General features: G+C 52.7%; 1 protein-coding gene across 15 annotated transcripts in view; it reads left to right on the forward strand.

The window, feature by feature from the left end:
- The window catches only part of CNTFR (ciliary neurotrophic factor receptor), a 173,561-nt gene that overhangs the window by 53,864 nt on the left and 92,751 nt on the right, over positions 1 to 26,946 (forward strand). Inside the window, exon 1 of one of the 15 annotated variants that reach the window (XM_072031403.1) lies at positions 2,333 to 2,498. The exons of 8 other annotated variants lie outside the window; for them this stretch is intronic. In XM_072031403.1, the coding sequence (XP_071887504.1) occupies positions 2,355 to 2,498 (144 nt within the window). In that variant the 5' untranslated portion in view covers positions 2,333 to 2,354. Of the gene's footprint in view, positions 1 to 2,332; positions 2,499 to 6,082; positions 6,105 to 6,400; positions 6,783 to 14,656; positions 14,796 to 14,990; positions 15,191 to 26,946 lie in introns of those variants that run through there. 6 more of the 15 variants (XM_072031411.1, XM_072031408.1, XM_072031407.1 and 3 more) reach the window with 6 other exon arrangements.

Raw genomic sequence — 26,946 nt, forward strand, 5'->3', positions numbered from 1 at the left:
TTTTGTTGGCCGGTGGCAGGTCGGTCCCTGCTGTGTGGTGAGGTGGAGCCAGGCAGAAGGGGTCAGTTTCTTAGGGGAAATGGGTGTGGGAGCAGACAGATGTGTGATGGTGGTGTGATAACCTAAAAAGAGACAAATGGGGATGCTCTCGTTGATGCGACCCCGGGATGTGCCTTGTAAATGCAAGGTGTCTGTTCGTGCTGGGTGATCTGCGGAAAGGGGGATGGATGTTGGAGAGCACAGAGAGCATCTGGAGGGGGATGCTGGAGAGCACGAGAGGGGATGTGGTTGAGACCTGTAAAAGGGCAGGGGTGGGGGGTTTGTCTCGGCTGCTGAGATGGATGATGGCATGGGGCCACCTTGCTGCAGAGAGGGAAAAGGTGGAGCACGAGGTGGTGAAATTGCTGGGCTGAGAAGAGGGCTGAGGTGTGGAAGAAGTGGGGGAGATCTTCCCAGCAGGAAGGGAGGGAGGTGGAAGGATCAAGCACGGGCTGTTGGGCTGGAAACGCAAGGGAGTGGTGGAGGAGGACCCGGCTGGATGCATCTTGCCTGGCTGGTGAGCTTCTCCTTGCTGTCACTCGGCTGCTTTTCCTCTCCTGGCATGCTGATAGCTAATGCACCTGCTTGCTGAAAGCCTGGGAAGCTTTCCTCGCTTCGCAGGCAGCCAGGCTCCTCTGGCCTGGCACAGGAGGGTCTGGGGGTGATGCTGAGCTCAGCTCTGCGATGGCAGGACAGGCTCTGGAAGAGGCAAATCCACCCTCCAGGAAAGAGGGCATCTTCTCAGAGCTGTTTTTCCAAGCCAGACAAACGCAGTGACCACGTGAAACCTTCCTTTTTCATCTCGTTGTTTATTATTTTGTTCACAGAGGGCCTTTATTTATACCCCCTTAACATCCGTGCCGTTAAAGCAGCCTTATTAGGATGCTGCCCTTCACCAAGGAACTCTGCTCTCGAAAAAGAGCATTAAAGATTCAACAAATAGCTGAGAATTGGGATTGATCCTAACCTCCCATAAATGGGAGTACCTTCCCCCATTAATCAGCCTTGGTTTTCACTTACAGGATGATGGCCTCAGTGCTACACTTCTTCAGGACTAAAAGCACGTTAAATATTTATCACAGCTGAGTATTCACTTCCCCCTCTATCGCCAACTGAGCTCTGCTGCACAAGCCTGCATTGGCTTGACAGGTTGCGTAGCGAGGTGGCATGCCATTAGGAAACCTCTTGTGCCAGCATGCTTCAGTCATTTGCTGCGCTAAGCACGGAGAAATGGTGGCATCTCTCATCTTGAAGCATGGTCAGCATGGGACTGTATTATAAAGTCCCGCTGCCTGCATTTGCACGGGTAGATTTAATATGCTTGGGTTTGCTCTCAAGCAGAAGCTGGTGGCGGTGCGTGCTCAGCATCCACGCTCCTCCACAGTTCCTTTAACCTCCAAAACAGGACGATTGCCTCCAGATCCCTCAGTGGGAGCAGCCCCTGTGTGCGCTAGGGCTTTGCCCCATGCCAAGGACAGTTCAGAGTGCATTGCCCTTTGCATTGCACTGCCAGGAAAGCAGCTCCCCGTGCTGCTTTGCTTACGTCTGTGTGCGCAGCCCCGGTGCCATCCTCCTGCTCTGAAGGATGCCGGCAGTGCTGTGTGCTTTCCTGGTGCTCTGGGAGGAAGCTTTTAGTGCCTCGAGAGGCTTGAAATGCCGGCAGGGTGTTTAGTGGTCCAGTTGGTCTAAACATATGCACGAACGTCCTTGATAATTGTGCCAGGTGTGTCGTAGCGTTTCAGGGAGAGGCTATTTTAGGAGCATCGCTGAAAGCTGTCTTTTCTTTTTTGCTCTCCGAGCATCTCTCAAAAGGCAGCTCCAACTTCAGGAGTTGCTGAGATCCTCACAGGTTGGAAAAACCGGGGGCAGCTCAATACCTGCGCCCTCGGGCACTGCTGCAGGCGAGCTTTGAGCCCTGCGTGGTGCCCCTGCTTTAGCTGGTGAGGAAGAGCTCCCCGCGATGCTGCAGGGAGTTTTGCCTCTCCTTGAGGCACACTGCACGTGGACAACCCCTGGGTTAGTGCTTTCCCTTGTGGGGTTGGCATCGTGGTGATGCATCTCCCCTGTGTCCAGATCCCCCTCTCTGCCTGCGGTTTGAGTGGCCGGTGTGTGCAGCCTCGTTAGAGCCGTTTACACGTACGGGCGCACAATGTGTTTCATTATCCCTGTATCAACCTTGTTTTGCTGCTGTCACGCACCAGGAAAGTTAAACACGTCTGATCAAAGGCATGTAAACACAGCTTCAAAACAAATGCCCTCGAGCCCTGCCAAAAGCGCAGAGCTGTCTCTGAGCAAGCCCCATCTCCCGTTCCCACATGTGCACCTCCTCCCGCTCCTTCTCCGAGGTTCCCGAGAGCTGCCTTGGTGGCAGTGGGACTGCTTGTCATCCTGCCCAGCAAGTGTGGCCCCAGGGTGTCACTGTGGGGCTGGGGACAGCCTGTATCCCCCACTGGAGACGGGTGAGTTGAAGCTTGCACCCCTGGCTCAGGGTCTGTGATGGCACAAGATCGCCCGTGAAATTGGGAGATTGCTAAAAGGCAGGGGATTTTCACATCCTTATGTACTGGGCTGCTACGTGCTGTCAGTCTGTGTAGTTGCAGACAAGTTTTCATTTTATTCCAGCCTCCAGGAGGACTAGATGTGTGCCTTAAATGGGGACGGAAATTTTGGGGATTTTGCAGGCTCCAAAGCAGGTGTTTTTAGAAAACACTAGCTCGCTTGAAATTTGCCAAAATCCTATTCACTGCTCGGCTATGAGCACAAACAGAGAATAGTTTGGGAATTCATGAGCTTGTGAACTGACCCCGACACTGGCAACGAGTTGCCCAAGGTCTTTGCCAAGTGCCTTTGAATAATGGACGTGTCAGAACCAGATGGGGTTGCAAATGTTGGGTTGTTAGTGCCCGCTGCCCATGCCAAGCTGCTCCGTGCCTGCCTGCGGGGCTCGTCCCCCGAGCCAGCACTCGGGAAGGTGCATTCCTCCCGGCCGGGTTGGCAGTGCCACGAGTCCCCCTCAAAGCACCCAGCTGTGCTGGCAGGGTGGATAAAACTGCAATCATCCACCCACCGTGGTGCTGGACGGTCCGGGCAGGCTGCGAAGTGCCCTGCAGGCAGTGGGGACGTGGTCAGAGGTTAATGATGGTGTCAGCCTTCATAAATCATCCCTAATGAGGCTTGGGAAATCGTTGGTTTGGAGCCTGCGATGTGCGGCTGGGCTGAGTTGTCTTTCCTTTGCTTCGGACTTGGTTCCCGTTCAGATTTTTAGGGTTATTACGGGGGAAACCTTGGTGTGGCTAGAGGTGCTGGAGGCTTTCCCACCACTTTGGGTAATGAGTGGTTCTGGGCTCTGCCTGCACCCCAATTCTGGGCAATGGTTGGCGTATTTACTAAAGACTAAATACATTTTTCTATATTTTTTGTCCCCACAAAGGTATCTCATGCCTCCTTAGGGCAACAGAAATCTCAGGCTGGAAGGCATTGCCCAGGTCTTGGTTCAGAGGAGCAGGCTGTGAGGGAATCAGAATTACATGGCACTATGGTGCTGGGGTCAGGCTGGACGTGCCTGAGCCATGGGACAGCCAAAAGGCCGTGGGACCCTCTCTGGAGGTGCCATCCCACCTTGTCACGGGGACCATGGTGCGGGGACAGCCACAAGTCAGAACAATTTGCCTGGGGGAAAACCATCACTTGCTTGGGATGGTGGGACCCCAAATAAGATGCTAGGTGGGGAGAAGAAGAAGGAGGAGGTCACCGGGATCCCCCACAAAAGCCACCTCTGAGGCTGGCAGCGGTGGGCTGCTCTGGACCGTGTGTGGTCCCCGTGAAAGCTGACAGCCACCGGGATGCTGGGAGGAGCGCAAGGCGCATACAGTGAATATTCCCGTATTATTTATAAAGTACTGCCATGGCCCTGGAAGTGTTGGGACTCTCAGAAAAGCTGCAGGAATGCACTAATTAAAGAACACAATGGGAATGTAAATTCGGAAAGCTCCCCAGGGGGAAGCGGCGCTGGGGGGGAGCTAATTTGCCAGTCCCCGCTCCTCCCCTGCAAGCTGGCTGAGACACTGGAGCAATTAAAGAGGAATTTGAGTGTTAAATATAATCTGGAATTGTGTTTTTGGCTTTTTTTGTAATTGGTTTATTTTTCTCTTGGGTAACTGTGTTTCCAATTCTGTAATCGGGACTTTAACCCTCTGTTCTGCTAGAACAAGGGCTCGGTCTGGGGGGGCACCGGGTCAGGGCCGCTCAGATTTGGCAAGAGATGTCCCCTGCCTTTGATGTAATATACGGCTTGTCAGAACTGTCTCCTGAAATCAGTCCTAAGAAAACAGATTTGTTTGTTTGTTTGTTTTTGCCTGCCCATTTCTCTTCTGCATGGTCTGGCTCCCTCTTTTGTGCTGTTTTGACTTGTCTTGCCCTGTTCAGGAAATACGTGTGCTTTGTGTCGTTTGATCTGTGGCCAGGAGCTTTGACTCAGGATAGTGACTGCAACGTATTTGTCTTTTTATTTTATTCTAATTTAATTTTATTTTATTAATAAATTTTATACACTCCTGGGTGACAAAACAACCTAGGAGACTCCATTAGGGATCTGAGGTAAAATAAAGACATGCTCAGCCTCTGGTGGTTATCAAGGGAAGCTATCAGCTCACATCTCATTTGGCATTGATGGTTTGGGTCAACCATGTTCTCATGGCTGTATTTGCAGTTGAGCAAAGAGTTTGTGTTTTGGGAGGTTGGCTTTTTTTTATTTTTCAGTTTTCATCATCTCGAGCTGACCCTTTAAAGCGTTTTGTATTGGAAGGTGTCTCCAAAGCTTGCAAAATGGCTTGGAAAGAAAAGCTGCTGTGATTGCTGCTGGGTTTTCCTGTGATGGTTTGGTTGTTGGATCATTCTAAGATGGTGCACGTAATGGAAATAGGGAAGGAAATGGAAATAGGCAGGAAATAACACGTTGCAGGGTCTTCTCTGTTTTTATATTTCTGATTCACTGAAATATTTAGGATATTTTTTCCATCTGCATTAGTTGCCAGAGATTCCCATCCCTTGCAATCTCCTATTTGGGGAGGTGGAAGAGGGCTCTCCAAGCTGAGACTCTTGAAAACACGATCTGTGCACTTGGAAACACATCCATGTGTGACATGAGTACCCTCAGAGTGCTGGGACTTTGTGTGGCTGTGGGTGCTGCCTGCACTGACGCACTCAGTGCTTCATCCTACGATAGCATCCTTGGTCCTAACCCTGCAGCAGCTGAATTCAGTCTCCCCTGCGTGTTCCCCCCTGCCTGGGGATTTCCCGTGGTTCCCCATCCCCTCTGTGCATCTGGATCCAATCTCTGCACTTGATGAGAAGTCGCCCCGAGCCCAGGACCCTGCTGCTGCCACCGTTCCCCCTCTCCTGCAGCACAGGAACGGGTTCAGGGGTTTGGTGGTGTCAGGAGGTCCCCGCCGGGAACCAGAGATTGCCCAGCAGTTCCCCTGGATTTATTGTCATTAGTTCTGGTTTATTTCTCCGAAAATAAATGCTGATTTGAAGTAGCACAAAAATATGGGAGGAAACAGTCTGAGGGAGGCTGCGGAAATAAAGGTTTAGAGATCTCGGTGGGTCCTCCCTCCTCCTCTTTTCTCCCACCTCTGAAAAATACAGGATTATAAACCCTTCTGTCTTTATTTACTGTAGGGCCTACAGACTCCTTCCATCGCCCACACTGGACAATCTGGGGAGGCAAACTAGCAGAAAAACAGAGTTTTCCGTGCATTTGGAGGTGGGGAGGGCAGAGCTGGGAGCACCTTCACCCTTCCCCGGGCTGGAAGCTGTTGCGGAGCCCCAGAGCAAAGCCCGCGCCTCCCAGGTCACTGGCCAGAGCTTTCTCTTCCTCTCCTGCCTGCAGCGCCAGGGAAGGTCTTTTGGGGACCGGGCTGGGACCTGCCAACACTCGGGTTCACGTCCAGGCTCCGACACGGCGTTTTCCTGTGCGACCTCCAGCCAGCCTGCCCCGAGGCATCCCGCTCCCCCCCGGCTCCGGCGCGGATAATTCTCCCTTCCTCTCTCCCTCACCATCTGAAGTTAGTTTCCTCTAGATGACAGGGGTCAGGAGGACTCGGGTGCTGAAAGATCAGCATGTGCTTTCCTGGATCGGGGCCTCGCATTCCTCCTGCGCGTCCAACTGGATGCTGGACCCCTCCTGGGCTGCTGCGCCGGGTTGTGCAATGCCGGACGCTCGTCCAGGCCCCTGGGATTGCTTTGGGACGGAGCTGGTTGATGGCTTCTCTGTCACCCGGGGTGATTTAAGAGAGGGCAGCAGCCTGCACTGCCTCTGTTAGAAGCTCTGGGGTTGGTGTGGGAGAAGGGTCTGGGCTTGCTGTCCTGGTCCGTGCGCTGCTGCCTGGGCTCGCGTGGCTTTTTGGGGGGATGCCGTGATGGGGGACGAGACCGAAGCTGCAGCAGCATCCTGCACCGTGCCACGTGGGGCTGCGCTGGCCCGCGGTCCCTGCAGCAGCTTTTCTGTTGGCAGGAAAGCTAGATTTGATCACACGGATAAATGCAAGATTTAAAACAGAGGAGCAAACTCTGTGGGCTGGGCTGGGCTGACGGTGACTGTCGGTGCTCGGTCCTATCCCCAGCCAACACATTTAACGCACTGGTCTGGGACGGCAGCTCGAGTCTCTGCCCTGCTGAGACAGTGCTCATCCTTGTCTCTGGGCTGGGAAAAAGCTTCTGACAGGATCTTGGAGGGGGCCAAGGTAAGTCACATCCTCGTCGGGCTGTTTGCGTAGCTGTGGGTGCTCGTGATTGCTCCGACAGCTCCACCTTTCCCTTTTGCCAACACCCAGGTCAGGCATCCCTCCGCGCCCAGGAGTGGGCACCCATTTCTTGGGGTGACCCTGGGTGCAGGAGCCCAGCTCGTGCCATGCTGGCCACATCCCTGATGGCAACACGATGGAGCACGCGGCGCTCCGGGCTGTGCTTTTTGGGGTGCGCCAGCGACCCACAGCCCCTGTGCTCCCACCTTGGCCACATCCCCTCCTGCTCGCCAGCTCCAGCCCCAGCCCCACCACCCCCGGGTGCTGACAGCCCGAGGCACAGAGCCTCTGCCGTCACCCAGCCCTTTGTTCGCTCGACCGCCAGCCCTGCGCTGCATGCGTTTTGTTATGGTGCCTCTGAGACACTGACAACCTGCTGACATCCACATTTATTTTATTTTTATTTAGTTTTGCTCCGCTGCCTCCGTCACCCCGAACCCCGGCACCGAGTCCAACTCCCCGTTAGCGGTTACTTGACATCTCACCGCTTCCTGCTGCTCTGAGGAGCTTTGCAGAGAGCTTTAAGGCTGCCCCTGTGTGTCCTCAGACAGGCAGAGCATCAAACCTCGTGCAGACAGCGCACCGGGGCAGCTGCCTGTGCCGGCCCAGGGATTTACTACAGACGGTTTGTTTTCCCAAGGAAGTTAGTTTCCAAGATAGCATCTGGTTTTTATGAGGTCTGATCAAATAAGGTGGTATGTGTATGAGTGTGTGTGGTGTGTGTGTGTGGGGGGGGTGTTTTTATGTTTGTACGCCTGTTTTTAAAGTTTTATAAATAGCGGCGTGATGAGTTGCTTGACTCCTTTCAAAACTGCATCTCTTGTGGCCATGATTTTGCTGAAATTATTACTGAATCCTGAAAGCAAGCCATATCTCTGACCTGAGCAACGGGCTGTGTGGCTACTCATACCTTGCAACCCATTAGCATTGGCAGGAGGTACTGTTATTTTCAACACCGATGCAGAATTATTCTTTTGGTGCCTTGCCCATGGCATGAGAAGCAGTCAGCCGTGGAGGTTATGGGTGAAAAACAGATAATTTTGCAAGCAACTTGTTGGCCCATTGAAGCTATTCAGCAAATAGTAACAGAGCCGTAATGTGTTCTTGGGGGCTTGTGCTCACTTTGCAAATAATTTGCCTGGAATAAAAAAGGTTAGAGGTTTGAATGTGCTTTTGTAGGCAAAGCTGCGGAGAGAAGCTGCGTGCAAGTTTCCAAAGGGGCTCTGGGCTTTCATCGGTGTGCAGCGAGTCCTACGTGGAGGAAATGGTAAAAAAAGGACCAGAGGGAAACTTGCTGTGGAGATGATTCTGCTTGTGTTTGTTTCTTTTAAAGCTCCGGTTGAAAGGAAGAAAAAGAGAAATGAAAGCACAACTCTCTGGTGTTGCCTTTAGGAGGGATTTCTTGGCAGAAAATTTGAGAGGGGAGGAAAAATCACCAAAAAAATAGTGTAGTAGGAGAAGATGGGACTCTATCTGCGGCCCGCTCATTAATGGGTGATTAATAAGTGATGTGCTAATGGCGCGTGGGGACCTGGTTATTTGTGTCTTCCCATCTGGGTAGGTTTAAAAGTGTCTACACAGCCATCTCATCTCATCTATATTTCAATGCCATCATCTCCCCTCTTCCTTCTTTCTTCCTTCCTCCACGTGCATCACTTTCACTCCCCCTACCCCGGACGGGGCAGGCGCGGGGTTCATCTCCTCCAGATCCCACCGGTGCTTCGGCCAACCCTGCCATCCCCGGGATAAAGCCATCCCAGCAGGACCTGCCCTCCTGCTGCCTTTTGGAGCTGCTCCCCTCTCCCCCCAGCCGGCTCCTCGGGATGCCAGCGGTTAATCCCCTCTCCCGCGGAGCCCACCCTGCCGACAGGGATAACGCCGCGGCGCAGCCGCCCCTCGGCACATCCCCGGCTCCGGGATTTGTTTTTCATTTCCGCTCTCTCCTCTCGCCCCCCTCTTTGAGAGGCGAGGGTTTGGCAGCAGATCCTGTCGCCCCCTTTGCTTTCCTGCAGAGGATCACGTCTTGGGGGTGTTGTGTTAGCGGCGACGGGGGGCTGAGACGAAGCTGCTGGATGTCTTCTCAGGGAAGGCAGTAAAAGCAAATCTGCGCCTTCTCCCTCCTTGCTGCTCCTCTGGGGACCACCACCACGTTTCCCCAGCTCCCTCCTTTTTTTTTTTTTTTTTTTTTTTGCTGTCCTGTGCACTTCATTTTTTCTCACAAATCATTTTTTTATTTCTGAAAACTGGTACAGGACAGGGAGGCGAAATGCCAACCCTGCGGGACAGGCAGGCAGCGTAGTCGGTATTTGCACTGCTTTAGAACAAGCCGGCATCAGCTGGATCCAGGCTTTTCTTTGCAATATCAGAAAAGCAATGCCTAGGTGCAAGAGAAATGCCTCTTGTTGGGATATGGGATTAGCGGCTGATTTAGCATCCGCACCCAGACCTCGTCTCTCAGCTAAGCCAGCAGCCCAGTGTCATTGCATTCGTTTCTGGTTAGGTACCAGGTGTCCTGAAGGCACTTCTGAAACTTGTCCGCGTTATGAGAATATGGTGCTGCATTCTGACACTGGCTTTTATGAAGATCGGAGCGGCTGGTGTTCCACACAATGAATTTCTCCCCTTTCTGCTCTGGGAACGGCCAGGAAGCAGTTTATGTGGAGGGGAGGATTTGGGGACAGGCAGCCTGTGTGCGTGTGTTTATAAGAGAAACGGGAGAGGTAGAGCCTCCTGACAGCATGATAAAGAGCCTAAGAAAATAAAGCCTTGAGCTTTGATTGAAAGCCTGGATGCTGCTTTGCCCAGAAAATGCTACTGGTCGGTGTTTGTGCTGCTGCAAGCTATTTACCCAGTGCCTCCTGCCAGCACGTGTTTACATTGCTCCAGAGCAGCTCGCTTTTACAGCAGGGACCTGCCCGTTCCCTTCTGGCTGTGCCCAGCCCTACCACCTGAGGACGAGGTTTTTTGGGGCACATTCAGAGCTCACGGCTGACGAGCAGCACCAGGTCCCCATAGTGCCAGTGGCTTCCTGCACCAAATCCGCCGCGTGCGTGCTCTTGCCTTGTTCAAAGCCGCCTTTCTGGGACCATTTTGCAAGCTGCGCTGCTCCCATGCACATTTCTTACCTTTAGCTGCAGTGTTTCTGGAAAACAGATGCAAAGTTTTCATGGGAAATTGTTCTAAGGTATTTGCTTAGCTCTGGTCATGTGTGGCGGAGGAGCGCACGGTGCCTTGCGGTGACCCAGGAGTCTCTGCTCAATTATTTGCCCATACAGATAAGAGATAAATGCCTTATGTTGCACACTTGTTTTTCCCAGTCTCTCATTTGGGATGAGGTGAGCATAAGCAGGGATTAGTTTGTTAAGCTGCGACAGTTCATTAAACTTCTCGGACTTTTTCTCTGCGTTTCCTCTCCAGACACTGCTGGTGGCTGAGCCGAGTGTGTGTGCAGATACTGTGTGACAAGACAGGCGGTGGCAATTTTCATGATTTCAGTTTCCAAACACCCTTATCTATTTGCAAAGCCCAGAGAGTGCCTGCAAGAACTGTTGCATTTCAGATACTTCTCTTCCTGAAAGCCTGTGGAAGCTAAGTTCATTTTTCTTGGCTATTTTTTACCTTGAAGCAAGCCTCTTTTTTATTTTTTCATTTTTTGAAAACTCTTGGCTTAGATGTGTAAAACTTGGTGAAATTAATGGGAGCCGTGCCCTGAATCTCCTCTGCAGCTTCTACATTCTCTGACTTGTAAACAAGGAGTCTGGTTTGCAGTGGGCTTTCGACCCACCAGAAGAAAACCCCAGGGTTTGCAGATAAAAGGAGGGATGCTCACAGCTCTGCCCTCTTCCTCTGCTAATGACCAATTGTGCTAATTGCTGTGCAAAGAGCCTGGCGCTGAGATGGGTCGGATCCTGCGGGCACCTCCTGGGCTTTGCAAGGAGGCCAGGGCTTGCAGCACCCGCTCAGGCTCTAGCAAGGGTTTGGGTGCCCCGTCGGGTAGCCCTGCATGGGAATGTGCTCCCGCTTGTGTTTTCCCAACGTGAAAACTCCTCTTTGAGCAGAAACGATTTGCATGCAAAGCCATGCTGCCCCAAGGCGGGTCTCACCCCGCGCGGAGCACAGAAGGGGCAGCTGAAGGGAAGACGTGTGAGCATCTCTGTGCGGCCACAGAAATCTCATTTGATCCTCTGTGGTGGGAAAGGAAATGGAGCAATAACCCAGGACAGTTTAATAGAGTTGGGGTGAAATACGGCTGTTTTTGTAAGCTGGTCTCTGTGCAGTGAGGGCTCTTTAGCCCGTTTGTTGTGCTTGGCTCTGCTCGGGATGTTGGCACCAGCTGCTCTGCAGGTGCACATGTCTTTGGCAGGAAGGAGCTGGGATTTGGGGATTCGCCTTGGTCGGGCTGGGGGAAAGAGGAAAAAAGCAATGAGAGACGATGTTTGTCTCTTGCAGGAGAGGGAGACGCATCTGTGGGAGGGGGAGCACGCAGCCCGGGTGCAGCTCTCATCCTGGAGCCAGGTCCTCTCCTGGTGGCTCCTTTTCCCTTCCCTGGACCAAGCAGGAGCAGATCCTTTAGGGTCAGGAGCTGCAGAGCTTGGCCAAGGCCAGCTCCTGTGAGAAGTTTGTATAAGCTGAGGGCAGATGAGATGGGGAGTGATAATGAGCATTGGCAATGTGTCCCCAAAATCTTGAAAATGATGGCAAGGGGAAACATTTCTAGAGCTGAACCCATAGGGATGCAACTTTGGCTGGCCCCTGGCAGAAAGAACGCGTTTTTGGGATGTGGGGTTCATGGGAACCAGCACCCCGAAAGGGCAGAGCATGGGTACGAGGTGCCCCCTTTATGCATTCTTGAGGGGTTTTCAGCTGGAGGAGATTTTTGTGTGGCTAATCTGATAAATGTCTGATAAATGTCAGATAAATGTGGCAACGCTTTGGGGTCTTACCAAGTCCAGGAGTGGAGTGGGGCTGGAGCCGGGCACAGGGGGCTTTGCCATCCTTCTCCCCTGGCTTCATCCACTCCAGCTGCCCCAGCCTCCAGGCTCCACACCAGTTTTGGAAAATGGGGGTCAAGGAAGCAGACTGGGAGCCCTCCCAGCCCCCAGGTAGGGACCCTTGGGCCCCACAGGGAGAGGAGGAGAGGTGGCTGGCGTCTCCCCCAGCAAAACCCTGCGGCCACGCCAGCAGCAGCAGACCTCCGAGCGCTGGCAGCGACCCAAGGCGTATTTGCTTCCTGCCACCCTTTCAAATTAAGAAAACGATTCATTTTATTTCTTTAATTTTCCAAATGGAAGTGAATTGGCCTTGCTGGCAGGTGCCTGATGGACGTTCCCTGCCACCTCCCGAGGGGGAAGGAGCTCGCCTGCCACCCTCCTCCTGCGGTGGGGACCCAGCCTGGCTGGTTGGGTTTCGGGGGACACTTTGTCCTGCTGGGAGCAGACAAAAAGCACCCAGGTGTCCCACCACGAGTAAAACAATCTCAGTGCTGAGAGGTCTTTTGGGGCGGCAGAAGGTGACAAAGGTGACAAAGCAGGCTGTGGCCCCCTCTCAGCTTCTCCTCCGTGGTGTTTTATGAGCGTGGCTTTTCCCCTCGCTTTTATTATGCTTAGCAGAGTGTTTCTCATGCATAGTCCCCTGCCTGCCTCAAGGGGACACTATCAATAAATGACATGGGCTTCACTGGGAGGACGGTGGAGGGTTCTCCCTTGCAAGGAGGCGCAGGGGTGGGATGCTCCCAGCGCCCAGCACCACCGCTGAGTGCCCGGCTGGATGCGTGCATCTTCCCAGCTCCACACAGCGGTGCAGGGCTCTGCTACGCCGGCTGCAGCGACGTCGGGGCCAGGAGGTGGCAAGGGGGAGATTATCCCGTCTGCACGGCGGCAATTATCAAATCTATACGCTGCGTCGGTGACATGAACCGCAGCCAGGCACTCGTGGATGGAGTGTGTGGCATGTAATTGGGTCTGGCTCCCCGATCTCTGTTAAATCTCATAGATCCGCTCCTAATCTCCTGCACCGTAGTCGCTCCTGGAGTTTTTTTTTTTCCACCTGCTGCTGTTTTTCTTGGTGCTGTCTCTCTCCTCGTCTGCCCTCCGCTGTCCCCACCCTGCGCTGGGGCTGGGTGGCAATGCAGAAGCTCAGGGTTTTCAGGTTTTTCGTGGCATCCCCATGCAAACTCCCAGGGTGGTGGGGTGCTATCAGCCGCATCCCCTCTCTGGCGAGCTCACCTCTGTGGCAGGAGCTGGGGTTGAGCTCTGCAACAGCTACAGTGCTCTCATCAACAGGAAACAAGCCCAAGAAACTTGCTCTCCCCCTTGCGTTGCCCATGGAGATAAAAGCTCTGCCACCTGACAGCGAGATAAATTTGAACTCTTGCTAATTCTGGGGTAAAAAGGAAGCTCAGCAGCTGGGTTTCGTAATCCTGCGCGGGTGAGTTTTTCTGGGAGCCGCTGGTGCCGGCTCATTTTTACGTGGGTATTAGGGATGTGACAACTTAATTGCAGAGACTTCTCCAGAGGGGGAGCGGAAATCAATAGGTGTTGGTAAGGCGCTCGTTTTGAGATAAAGTCTATTTGTAAATTATAGTCATTTGTCTCCTTGCCACCTCCAAAGCAGTTAATTGTGAGCTGCCCGAGGCCCGGAGGGGTGCTGGGTTCTGCCCCAGATCAGAGCCGGAGCTCGAGCACGGGGTGCCCATGCTGCAAAGGGCAGAGCTCGCAGCCCCACGGTGCTGCTGCCACTCTAGAGGGCTGAAGGTTGTGAATTCAAGCCCTAAAGCGTGTCCTGTAATCCTTTTCCTGGCCCGGAGGAGTGGCAGCCTATTCAGTTACCAGGGCAGGGAGGGCTGTGGGGTGTGCGCTTCCCAAAGGGCAGCCCTAGGCTGGAGGGAGAGCGGCCAAAAATACTCGGCTTATTTAGGGACTCGCCCTCCAAGGCTGGAGTGTAGTTTACTAAACAAAAAACACCCCTGAAACTAGAGGCTGAGGTTTGCACGCCGGGGTGAAGGAGAGGCTGGCTCTGCCCCAGATGGCTGCTAGCACAAACCTGGGCGCTTCCCTGCTCTCATCCCAGCCCCGCAGGGACGTGGCTCTCCTCGCGCTGATGCTGCTCAGCCTTTGCTCTACAGGTCCTCGATCAGCCACGTGCTGAGCTTAGGGGTGTGTTACAAACAGGAGGAGATTCAAGGAGCTCCTGCAGTCCCTGAATGTGCTTGGGGAGGGAGCAGATGGGCTCTGGGCCCAGCTTTGGTGTTGCATGGGCAGACGGACACACATTGCCCCCACCCTGAGTGCATGCCGCAGATTGCTGTGTGCTCACAGCAGTGCCCAGTAGTCAGCAGATTTCGGGGCCACCCTGCACACTGTGTGCAACGAAGCCACCTTAGGAGGATGGGACAGCTGGAGGTGACGGGGAACACCTGCAGAAATCATGTCCACCAGCCCTGTGCCAGCACCCCCAGAAATATCTGCGTGCGTGTGTATTTTCGCATAAGGTGGAAAGGTCTGAACCAGCGCCACGTGTTTCCTACTCCTCTCTTTGCTTAGGGCATCCTTTATTTTTCTGTTTATTCTCTCTGTCTTTTCTGGCCCTTCCCCACTCCCCATCTGTGTGAGCACGACCTCCCAGTGCCGCAGCCCCGACCTGCACATCCTGGGCTTGGAGGCTTCCCGGGGGCCGGCTGTCTCCCTGCACTGCTCCTCGCTGCTGTGGTTACACGGCTCTCCTTGGCACCCAAAAACAGCAAGCGACCAGGGAGGACAGCCCTGAGATAAGCAAATACAGCAGGGGAGGGCAGTAGGGTATTCCTCCCATCAGGCTGTTTGCTGGTTTCAGTTTGGATAGAGGGTTCCTAGAGCCTTCTCTGGAGGAAAAGGCGCACGGAGGATAGAGGAGCATTCATCAAACCTTATGGCCAAGACAGGGTGAGGGCCTCCTGCCTCGGGGCAGAGGAGCAAGGTGGGCACGGGGAGGTTTGCAGGCAGCCAGCGAAGCCCTGCAGGTGGGAGCTGGATGCGCCAGTTGTCTGTACGTGTGAGCGGACACGCGGGCTGGTGCACCTCGCTCCGGGGCGCGGAGGAGGCTCGCAGCCTCCCCGGGGGCACGGCCGGGCGCACGTGACGGTATCCGTGCCTTGCACGCCGGCCACGTTGATCTCATGTGCTGAGCTCCTCGCAGGCACCCGAAGGAGTCATCGAGTGCGCGCTGATCACCGTGCGCTGCCAAAATCCTCTGGAATCTGCTCCCCTGCGCCGCCCCTTCCCAGGTCAGCGGCGGGGGCTGCGGCAGCAGGTGCTGAAACCCGTCCCTCCTCGCGACCTGCCTCGCTTGCTTTTCCAGCACATTTTCCGGAGGTCAGTCGTCCCCTCCCCGCCGCTGGATTGCTTTCCTGCCCTTCCCACCTGCTCCTTCCACCCGGCAGCTTTTTTGGAGCTGGAGAGCAGCCTTGAGGGGGGCAGCGGGGGCGGAACATGAGTAGAAGGAGAAATCAATCCCGTCCTTGCCGGGGCTGAAATCTTGGAAACACTGTGCTCCCATCCAGCGGTTCTCGAAGAACCGGGGCCGAGCATGGCACCAGCTATTTCTGGCCGCTGGCAGCTATTCCTGGCCCTGACCTGAAGCCTGGTCCTTTCCCTCTCCTTCCCTGCGCACAAGGGCAAGCGGAGCTCGGTGCGCAGAGGGGGCAGGCAGGCAGCAAGCTATAAATAATGGCACTCGTGGGTGGCTGCTGGGGAAGGCACCGAGCAGAAAGCATCCCAGCCCCATGGGCAGCTGGCACTCCCTGCCCTGTCCCCTCCCCAGGATGAGCGGGATGCCACGGAGCCAGTGCCGTGCTTTTTTTGTATGGCTTTGGGCAAGGGGAGGGATGGGTCCGAGCTGTGCAGCCACCTCGCACTCGCAGGGCTCCCTTGTTCATCCACCTCCTGCACACGGGATGAGCTTGCCAGGTTCAGCCAGCCACATCTACTGATGGATGGAGCAGAGGCAGCTCCGTGCCACACAGCTTGAAGCTTCCCGAGCAATTTTTTCCTGCTCTCCCTCCCGCTTTGCGTTTCCACGCCCTCACTTTCTGTCCCACTGCCTTTCCACCGTTCCTGTGCTCTCGCCTTCCCTCCCCACCTCTCCCAGTTCCCCCCTGCGCTTTTCACCTCTCCTTCTCTCTCTCCATCACTCCCCCACGCTCTCACCCACTCTCCTCCCTGCTTCCACTATTTTTATCCTCCTCCTACCCCATCTCCTCTCTCTCCTTTCTCTTCCTCGTGCTCCCCCCCAGGCCCCTCTCTGCAGCCGGGTACCGTTTTGCTCTGCAAACACCAGCTGCCTTGTTTTTCTAGCATCGCGGTAAATGTTTCCGCAGCGCTGTGGAGATCTCCGGAGCTGCCGAACAAAGGGACCTTTCATTTTAGCAGCGGGATGGAGGGCGACCGCGCTGCTGGCCCGAGAGGTCGGCAGTCAGGGGGCTCCCCTGGCCGCATCCAGCCCCCAGGTCGGGGAGTGGGGCAGAAGCCTGTGGGGAGGATGGCGCTCCTGGAGCTGCCCGGGGTTTAGATTGTTCCCCCTCCCGCCTCTCCTGCTGTAAACCCGATGTAATCGTAGCAGGAAATTAAACATTTGAAGCGTTAACGTGATAATCTGCTGGTTTAGGCTTTTGGGGGCTGGGAGCTGAGCGTGTTTCTGCTGCCCAGGTGCCAGGAGGGAGGAGGACACGATGATGACAGGCTCCCCCTGGCATTCCCACCCTCCGGAGAAATCTCAGGGAGGGCTCTCCTTCAGCTTTCTCCCCTCCGCCCGTCTTCAGGCTCCTGGTTGGGATAGTCTGGCTTTTCCTTTGGCCCCGATAGCCGTATCTCATTGCTCATGCTGGTGGGACCAGGACCAGTAGTTAAACCCATTGCTCGGGATGAATTTCTTGGTGCTCTGATAATGCTGGACCAGTCAGCTCAGGACCTGTGAACATCTCACATCCCTAAGGCAGTGGTTTAGGAGCACTGAGGCTGGAAAGGAAACAAATAAAAAGGTGCCTTAAGCTTTCAGAGATGCAAAGGACTCCCTGAAAAATCCTCCCTGGGGCAATGAACCCCAGGTGTAACACTGTGAAGAAGGTTCAAGCTGCACTCCAGGAGCACCGTTCCTCATAGGAGGGGTGATGCTGGGTGAGGAGGTGGGGGTCTCATCACCAGAGGTGGTGAGGAGCAGGGCAGACCCCGCCAGGATGGCTGTGCCAGGCAGGACGCAGAGTGCATTGCTCTGGGTGGATTGGGGAACCAGGCAGGCGATGAAAAATGCGCGTCCTGTTGCCTTGTCTGGGCTCCTCAGTGGTCTATAAAGATGGCTGTCATGAATATATTATGTTTTTTTAATTCCTTTTTTATGTCAGACTTGGATTGTCTAATAGACGCTTGCATTGTAATTTTTTACTTTAATAGGAATCATTTGTAGAGAGATCTGCTGAGCTCAGCATCCCGGCTGGAGCTTTTGCATTATCGGGAGTTGCTGTCTTTGCAGATGGATGAGTTTCAAGGATTTCTAAATACACAGGCTTATCTGTCTAAACAAAAGTTCAAACGCCGTGCAGTTCACTGGTTTGGAGCAAATGTCAAATGGGCAGGGACTGGGCCACCGCTGCTAAACAAACCTCTGTCCTGTTTTCTTTTGTGCCAGCTGTGCCTGCGTGATTCTCTTCCAGTGTTGTGTGGCTGTGAGACTGGGTTGACCAAGTGTCTTTGGAAGATCTGGCCAGCTGTGGGCAAGGCAGAGCCTGCTCATCCTGGACCAGAGAAATGGGGAAGGAGTGAGCGACCCTTCCTAAGGAGCATTGGTCCTCTCCAATGGCTGTGGGTGCTCGTCTCGTGCTTTCCTAAATAATGCCCCAAATGGGGCATCCAGAGCCACTGGCTGTGGAAGCAGGGAAAGCTCTTGGTGCATCATGAGTTTTTTTTAACTGCAGCATTTCTGATAAAAACACAGCTCTTTGCAGACAGACACGCCACCAGGAGATGCTTCGGGCTGTTGGTTAGCTTTGTCCTGACCCACGCCTTGTCCCCGTGCCTGTATCTCCAAGGGCAGGCAGAGGGGACCACGCTTTCCCCAGTCGTGCCTGGGATAAAAGTGACTTTTGGTTTCAAACAGGCAAGGCTGGGGGCCAGGTCGCATCCTGCATTGCTTCCCTGCCTGGTCCTGTCCCCCGTCAGGCAGGCTTTGTGGGATGGAGATAGCAGCCTGGCGTGGGAGACAGGAGACCTTTTTCCCTGACACCTGCATATGGTGCGACTTCGGCACGGCCTCTCGCATCCGGTGTTTTCTGTGTGTTTTCCGAGGCGCTTTGCATCAGCTCCTTGGCCAGTGCTGGGGAGGACTGGATTGGAAAGGAAAGGGATTTTCATACTTCATCTTTTTCTCGCCGGGGCCTGAAACGTGAGCGCCTCCAAGGCGTTGCCGAATGAGGTGGTAATGTGTTCATCAGCTGGGAAATCACCGGGCCTCGGAAAAACGGGAAGGGGAGAGATGGAGAGACGTGCAAGGGCTTTCGGCTGCAGAGGGAGGATGTGGGGAGCATGGTGTGGAGGAGCATCCTGATGGCCCTGCACTCGGCAGGGTGTCCTGCCTCAGTTTCCCCACCCCAAGCTGTGGCTGCCCTTAAAGATGCCCTGGAAGCCACGCTCCCCACCCAAGGCTGAGGGAGGCATGGGAAGAGAGAGAACCCAAGTCAATAACCACCTAGACACAGCTCAGAGGTGTAGCAGGGAGCCTGCCTGCTGCAGGGCATGGGTTGACCCTTGGCTGTGCCCAGCTGGGAGCAGTCTCCTGCGGGGAACGGGTTGTTTTCTCCTGGCTGGATGTGGCTTTAGTCTGCAGGACCTCGTGCTGGCCACGGTGGTGACATTTCCCTTGCTTTTCCTGCTCTGTTCCCCAGGAGGTGTTGGTACCACCGTGCGCCATCAGGTCACCTGAGATACCTTCAGAGCGTTTTGGTCGTGCTCTTGCCTTGGGTCTGCACGATGCTCAAGGCAGCACAGCCCACGTGTGTAAATAAATCCGCCCCAAGTGCCTTCCCTTTTCAGTTCTGTGGACTCTTCTACCCTCCTGATATTTGAGGGTAAGGAGAAACGTTCACCGGCCGTCTCTCATTGCTCCCTACCCCTCCTTCCTCTTCCTGTTTACCCGCCTCCTTTTCATTACAGTCTCCGACTTCTCCGTCTCGCACTCTGCTCTTTCTCTACATCTCATTGCTTTTATTGCCTGTCTCTGAGCAGAAACCCTTTTCCTCTGTCTTTTTTATGCAGGATATCCAGAATTGATTGGAGCGTTCCAGGTCAGGCCACGCCGCTGATTTACACCATCACGTATTTTATAATCCTCTGCCTTCATATATAACCTAACATTTTGTTTGCTGTTTGAGCAGTGGCTGCAGAGCGAAGGCTGACATCACTTTGCTGGCCGGTTTCAGCTAATTTAGACTGCAGCAATGTGTGTGATTAGTTCAAAACACTCCTTGCAGCGAGCGGTGCCGTGCATTTATCAACACGCCGGGCTTCCTCGCTGCCTCGTGCTGCTGCTGGCTTTGAAGGTCTCTGCCATCCATCATGTTCTTGATTAGCCTAAATAATATTGTCATCTGCCAGTTTTTCCTCCTCATTGCTCAGCCCTCTTCAAAGCATTAATAAACAGATTAGAGTACGTTAATCCTCATCCAAAACACCGAGGTGCTTCTCCAGCAGGCTGCCTCCGTGCAGAAAGCATTCAGACCTTTCCAACAGGCTGGGGACGCACGCCGCTTCTTTGCAGAGGCGATATTGGGTCACTCTGCAAGAAACTGGCCCATGCCAGCATTTTATAATCCCATCTGCTGCTCCAGAGCGAAATACCTTTTCTTCAGAAATGTCATTTTGGCCATCTATGAAGTTCAGGTTCTCAGACGTAATTAAGAGCGCAGTGAAAGGCAGTAGAGAAAATGCTGTTGCTTTTAATACAGATACAAACACTTTTATTTTCTGACATTCCTACAACTCTGCCCCGTTCACATTATGAATGATTAATATTGGTCTGCGTGACTAAATATGGTTCTAGTGCTAATACTTTCAAATGCAGCTATTGTGCATTTAAATGGCAAGGGACTTTTTAGTAAAATACTTAGGATTTTGGTTTCATGGGAATAGCAGAGTTTAATACGAAAAGTGTAGAGTATTATTGATGAGCGATATGGTGAAATTATGTATGTGGACATATGCTTACAGTTAGATCAATAGATGTTATTAATGTGTAAAGATATCATTTTTATGTTTCTTTTTTTCCAAAGGGTTTTGTGGTTAGCTTATTTTTTGAGCTTATTGATGAAAGAATAGTATTTATTTTGAGAAGTCAATGATTCAGATCAGGGCAATTTTTTAATGGGCTGTAACTTCTAAACAGAGCAATAAATTTTTGTTGTCATTTACAGAAGTATTTCCCTTTGCACTGAAGATGAATGTTGCAGCCTGCAGGTCAATGGCTCAGTTCTCCCCGAAGGTGAATTCTGGAGGAGCTGAGCTGGGATCTTCACAGTGGAAACAGCTGGCAGCTGAAACGTCTTTAAAATTTGTGTTATTTGGGAAAGGAAGCAAAGGAAGAGTGATCACAACCAAGTTCACCATTTTACTATGTATTGCCCAAATTGAAATAAATATAATTTTAAAGAGCAGAAGAAACAGCAGAAACAGCACAACCATGTCCTAGTTTGTAGCCTTCAGCTTCTTGCAAGCAGTTTCTGCTCTGGAGGCTGCATCAGCATCAGCAAAGCCGTGCTTCTTGGAGCTCTCTCTTCCCTTCTGCACTTGGGTTTTCTGCTCATGAATATGCCCTGGCAGTGACTCTGCTGGTCATTGCTGTGTGAAACCACGAGTTGTGTTTGCTTTAACCAGCTGGCTGATGTTTGTACCGGGCAGCCCACAATCGCTGTGCTGGTGGAAGAGTGGCTGGTTGCCCCCTCTTCCCTTCCTTGTTGTTATTTTATTTATTTTATTTTTCTGTTTTGGTTTTAACTCCACTGGCTATCTCAAGCTGGGCTGTGGAGAGGCAGTGAAGTGCACTGCAGCTTGCCTGCTCTCCAAAAAGTGAGCAACCTTTCGGGGCCCTATTAGGTGTCCAAAGCATGTGCTTTATCAGCTTGATCTCATTCTGCTTGAGCTGCTGCAGGTGTCTCATAGTTGTTGTGGCTGGTGGGTCTGTGCTTGCCCATGAGGACTTCCCCTGCCACTGCCCATGCCTCATCTTCTGATGTCCTGACTCCTTCTGGCTGCCTGGTGTGCACAGCTAGGGGAAACACCTCCACAGAGCTGAGGAGAACGGGGGGACACGGGCATTTGGCTGGGTGGGAGCTCAGCACCCTGACCGCTGTGATGGCTTGGAGGTGCTTCCTGGGAAAAGGGAGGAGAGCATCCTCCTTTGGAGGGTGTAGATGTCACATCTCCTCCACTGGCTCTGTTTTATCTGTGGGTCATGCAAGCAGTGATTTTTGTAATGCTGGGAAAGAGGTTGGAGAGGTGGTGGTTTGGTTTTGGTTGTCCATGCAGTGGCGTGACCAAGTTTCTGCTCTAACCATGAGTTTGGCTCATGTCCTCGCTGCCCAGACTCCCACCTCGTCCCCTAGCTGTAGGGAAAGCAGGAGGTGCTTTTCATCCATTTCCCCTTTTAGAGGATGGCGGTAGCTCTCCTCTGCTCTGATTTTACTCACCAAATAGGATGAAAACAGATGAGGTCAGTGGCGTCTATACAGGCAGATTTGGCCTCCATTTTCTGTTTACTAGGACTGCATTAGTTATGAATAATGGCGCGTCAAACCACTCGCTCCAAGCAATTTATTCATGGGATTTGGCCCCGCTCGCTGTCTGCAAGCTGCCTGCCAGCAGGGTCTGATTTTTAAAATACACTTGCAAGCACGCAGCCGTACGCCCGAGCTGCTCGTGAACGCATCGGGGCCCCCGGGTGCTGCAGGGTGGGGGTGGCAGTGCCATCGGGGCACCGTGGCCGGTCCCCAAAGCCCCTAATTCAGTGTGCAGAGGGGCAGAGGTGGTGTCTGTTTGCAGCAGGGTGCAATTAGATGGATGGAAGAGGAGAAGTGGCGGGAGGCTTTAAATATCCTTCTTTCTCCTTTTGCCCAGGGGACATCATTATGCTAAGCTACGCACACGCACGCGATCCTGAACCTTTAAGGCAGGAATTCCTTCCCCGACTTGAGAGTAGACGGCAATGATTTTGAGTTCGTTTCTCGCCGTCTGGCAAATTTTACGTCTAATTTTTGCTCTGTCACATCCCCGCGGAATAACCATTGATTTATATCATGGCCGAGCCCAGACCAAATGCTTTCTCGCTGGAGTACGGATACCTGTATTCTCTCCAAGAAAGGTTCCTGCTCCCCACGCTTTGATAAAAAGGCCAAAACTAAAGAAACCCCCGCTTGCTGTGATGTCTGTGGAGAAGGGAACACAATAGCCCATGCGTGAAGGGAGGCAATCGCGGGTCAGGTCTGCTCACCCGTCGCCGGTATGATGTGCACCGCTCGCTATTGTTTTCTGGGGTATTGCACTTTTGATTGATTGCTTAATTTGTGCGCCTGTGTGATAGTTATTGTCATGTGATGGCTCTTTTGTCGTGCTGGACTGAACGTTTTTATTCTTGGGAGACAGTTCAGGCTCCGAGATGCTTCCCAAGAATGCTTGGGCTGATGTTCCCAGGGGCCATATTTGGAAATCCCAACAGTTTTCTCTTGGCCAAAAGCACCAGTTGATTTTAAGGGACGTTTTGTTTGCGTTACAGTGTGAGTTTCTGGCCCCTGATGTTCTTGGAGGGGGAAAAAGAAAAAAAAAAAAAAAAAGGATTCCCAGCTCACAAGACATTTGCACTAATTAAACAGCAGGGAATTTGTTGCTCGTTGCTGGTTTGTTTTTTCGGCTTCTGTCAGGCTTTTTTTGCACTCGGGTTTCCACGAGCCTTGTTAGCACCAGTTGGCAGCTGTCACGCAACGATGGACGGACTCTTCCTCTCGCCCATGAGATGAGGTTGGTGGGATGCAGAGCGAAGACGAGGGACACATCCCCACCACCCAGCTCATTTGCCTCAAGTTCAAGGTCCCCTCTATGGGCTGTCCTAAAAGAAGGCTCTCCAGTTTATTTGGGGGTGAAGTATTTCAGGAGTCTGTCCTGGTCCCTTCCCTTGCTGCATCCGTCCCTGGCAATGGAGGGAGCTTTGGGAGATGCCAGTGTCCTCCAGGAGGCTGCAGACCCTCCCCTAGGGACCACTCTGCATTTGGTAGCCCTATGATTTTTTGGCCTTTCCTAGCCTTTTGGGCAAGGAGAAGCAGACCAGGTGAGGCTGAACTTTCTTTCTTCTTTCTTACATGCCCACAGTGTGGTTGGTGTTAGATCATTTGCCCTTGCCACCTGTGCGGGTTGTCAGTGTAAAGCTCCATCTTGTTTTCCTCCTCCTTGAAGTTTATTTTGAGTAGTTTATCCATAAAAGCTGTAAATTCCGGTGCCATCAGGGAATATCCTTCCTTCTGAGTAAATGGAGTCGCTGGAAAACCACTGATGGAGTTGGCTTTGCCACTTCAGCTCTCCTTAAACCTGCAGTCCAGAGGCAGGGAGCCCTGCACAAGCTCTGTGCCTGCTGACACTGCTCCAAGTCCCAGTGCCTGTCACCAAACGTGGATGAGAGGTCGGGGGGAGCACAGCTGCGCCCCTCTCCTCCCCGCAGTTTTGCTCTGTTAATCTTCCCAAGTTTCATTTATGGCTGTGGTGAAATGAGAGAGGGGCTTGGGTGGGAGGAGGACAGGACCCTGCGGGTGGTAATAGATGCCCTTGTGTCACTTGAGGAGCGGGGGACTGATGCTGCTGCTCCCTGTGGTTTGGAGCAAGGTGCTCAATCTGCCTGTGCCTGCAGTCCATGGTACGTGCCCGCTGCTGGTTCCAACAAGTTCCCTGGCTTCAACTGCAAATTCCCCTCCTGCCCCTGAGTGGTTTCCCCTAAAACTCTTCACTCCAGGGGAATCTGCAGGATTTTTTTTTTTTCTCCCTCCTCCCATCCAAAATCACGCAGTCGACAAAATCTTTTTCCCGTGCTAATCCTCGGCTATGCAGGAGGACTCATCCGGCCCCGCGGTAGTAGGGGAGAGACAGATGTTCAGCAGACAATTAGTGCAGTTGTGCAGTGCTTTCCTGCTCAAAGCCTCCACGCCAGAGCCCCCGAATAAATCACTGCGTGTGTGCCTGCGTCGCCTCGTGCCGCCAGACCTCTGCAAAATGAGCGCAGGTGGGACAGGCTCAGATGGGGGACACTGTGCTCTGCAGAAAAGTCCCCTTTCACCCCATTTTTCTGAGCCCTTTCTGCCCTCGGTACAGCAGCAATAGACATTTAACCACTGCTGAGTCTTTCTGAAGCTATTTTCTTATGGATTATCTCCCACAAATGGCTTATTTTTTATTTTTTTTTATTTTTCCTAGAGGTTTTCCAAAATTAAGGGTTACGTTTTGGGAAAGAACCGACTTTTTCCAATGAGGATAGCAGCACTGGAGGTGAAGGGAACTGACAGTTTCAGCGCAGGGCAGGGAAATGTTAGTGCTTTCTAGAACTTTTGTTTCATTATGAAATTTTCAAACAGTTTTAGAAGGGAGCCAGAAACTGCACAGGATGATTTTAGTTGAAAAAAAAAAAAAAAAAAAACAGGAAAAACAAATCGTGGCTCCTGTTTGACAAAAACTGTGCCTTTTGGCTACAAATCATCCCCAGAAATCGGGCTCTGCACTGAGCAGGTGGTTCCCTTTCCCCTTTTTCCATGGTGATCGTGAGGTCCACCATCAGCTTAATTGTTTCCTAGTAATTGGATAGCGTGGGCGTGATGGCATCTTTAAAAACCCAGGTCATTGGCGGGGCACCAGGGTGCAGCTGGGAGGTGCAATGCAAGCCCTGTGCTCCCAGCGGGGCTCCTCGCCTTGGCCTCAGCATCTCAAGATGCGTGTCTGGACACGATGCTCGGAGGTGTCCGCCCTGCTAGAAGGGTTTCACCCTCCTGCAGAAATGCTGAGGGGGTTTTATGGGTTGTTTTTCCCCCGGCTGGAAAGGAAGAGAGGTGGGAATGATACTCCCCGGAGGGCAGCAGCATCCTCCGAGGATGGGACCCTGCTCTGCACCCACCCAGGCTGGAGAGGGCACAGGGGATGGGGATGACCCAAAAGTGGCCGGCAGCACTCGTCCCCAGCTTTTGGAGGAGTTTTGTAGGTCGACAAGTGGGATAGCAACCGGAGAGCCCGAAACCGGAGCCAAATCGCTTATCCTTCCTCTGTCCTCCTTTGGGCAGCTTTGGAGCTTGCTCAATATTCACTCTGCAGCACGAACGGGCTCTGTGCAGCACCTAGTGCAATGCGATTAGGCTTGTGGGGTTTTTCTTTGTTTAAGAGAAATCCTTTCAACAAAAAAAGGGGAACTTCTGAAGCGTATCATTCTTCCCCTCTTGCATATGTTCATTTTTGATTCAAATGCACTGTAGAGACCTTTCTTCCCTCGCAGAGCAAAATCCCCTGGAAAAGAGCAGAGCCTGCTTTTGTGCATGTATTTTTACCAGATCTTGAAATAATTTGTGACTTTAAAGGAGAGGAAAAAAAAAAGGGAAAAAAAAAAAAAAAAAAGCTGTTCCTGATTGAGGCCTCTGAGCATTACTGTGATAGAAACAAAAATAATAAGGTAACGAGTGATTCTAACCTTAGCTTAATTAACACATCGTTAAGATCAAGTGCCCAGAAAGGTAGCGGCTCTGTGCTCTTACGCTGAACCTGGAGGCTTGGCGACCCGAGAAACGCATTGCAATTTATTTCTTATTTAAGTGTTTGTTCTCTAGCCCCAGCGAGTAACCCAAGTAATTTCTCCAGGGGAGGCCTGAGAAGGGCTCGGACCCGTGTTCAGGTAGGGCTGGGAAGAAAGGAGCGACCCGAGGAGCTTCGGGGATGGAAGGGTTCTGGGGGAGCCGCCTGTGCGAGCAGGTCGGGAGCGCGGGCTGCATCCCGGGCTGCTGAGAGCAGTCAGGAAAATGGGAGCTGACTGCAACCTTTTAGTGCCAGAGCTATTTCTTGACATACGATGCAGATCGCTTTCTGATCTCATCTCCCCCTGCGCTCAGCTTGGAACCAGAAGGAGAGGTAAATGGGTCAGGATTCCCAGGGGGGCTGTGAGAAGGGCCAAAAAGCAGGCGTCCGCGGGGGAAAAACAGTCGATTTGGCAGGTCTGGAGTTCATTGAGAAGTTATTGCTTTGGAAGGCACAGGAATATCTGTTGGGAGTCATAGAAGAGTTATTGGTGTTGGAAGTTATGATGTAGAATTATGGTGGAGGATATAGAGACCCTTATAGAAGCTCAGCAAACCTGTGAATCCATCTATCTAAGCACCCTCAATTCCCACTGAAATCCTCTTGGAACAATAATAATCATTTAACAAAGGAAATGGTTTTTGACCCAGACAACTAAATGCATTTCCGCTTAGTGCTTCCCAGCCCTCGCCTGATACTCAGCCGTGTGTTGAGGTTGCCTGTTATTTTCCCAGACATCAAAGGATTTGAAGGAAAATGCAACTTGGGAAAATTGATTGTTTGCCATGAAAATCTCCCCTGAAAAGAGCAGTCTGAAGAACAATTAGCTGAAGGCATGTGAGCAGATTGCAAAGCGAAAACACAAAGTCGGTGCATGGGCGAGGATCCCCGGGGAGAGGTGGTGCGATGCCCTGGCAGCCAGGGAGCCGTTTAGGAGGACGAGGAGGGCAGTGCAGGGCTGTTAAACGTTTCCTTTCATCAGCTTTCATTACGGTGGGTATCGCAGGGGGAGCTGCTCCCCACCGACCGCTATCGAGATGGCTCGGGTGAAGCCTGGGGGCTTTGTTCCAGGACGATATCACACAGCTCTAAAGAGCAAAGTGGGAGCAAACTGCTCGGATAGCTTCCTCTGGGATTTCCTCCGGATCACCTCTGTCCTGCAGAGCAGTTTGATTTTGTTCAAAGTGACACTTTGCGGCAGAAAGCTGTCAAATCAGAAATGTCACTGGGCTTTACTGGGGGACAGGGGAAAGAGCATCATCGTGCCACAAAGCCCTGGC

The sequence above is a fragment of the Anas platyrhynchos genome, chromosome Z (genome assembly GCF_047663525.1).
Source record: "Anas platyrhynchos isolate ZD024472 breed Pekin duck chromosome Z, IASCAAS_PekinDuck_T2T, whole genome shotgun sequence".
Classification (NCBI taxonomy): Eukaryota; Metazoa; Chordata; class Aves; order Anseriformes; family Anatidae; genus Anas; species Anas platyrhynchos.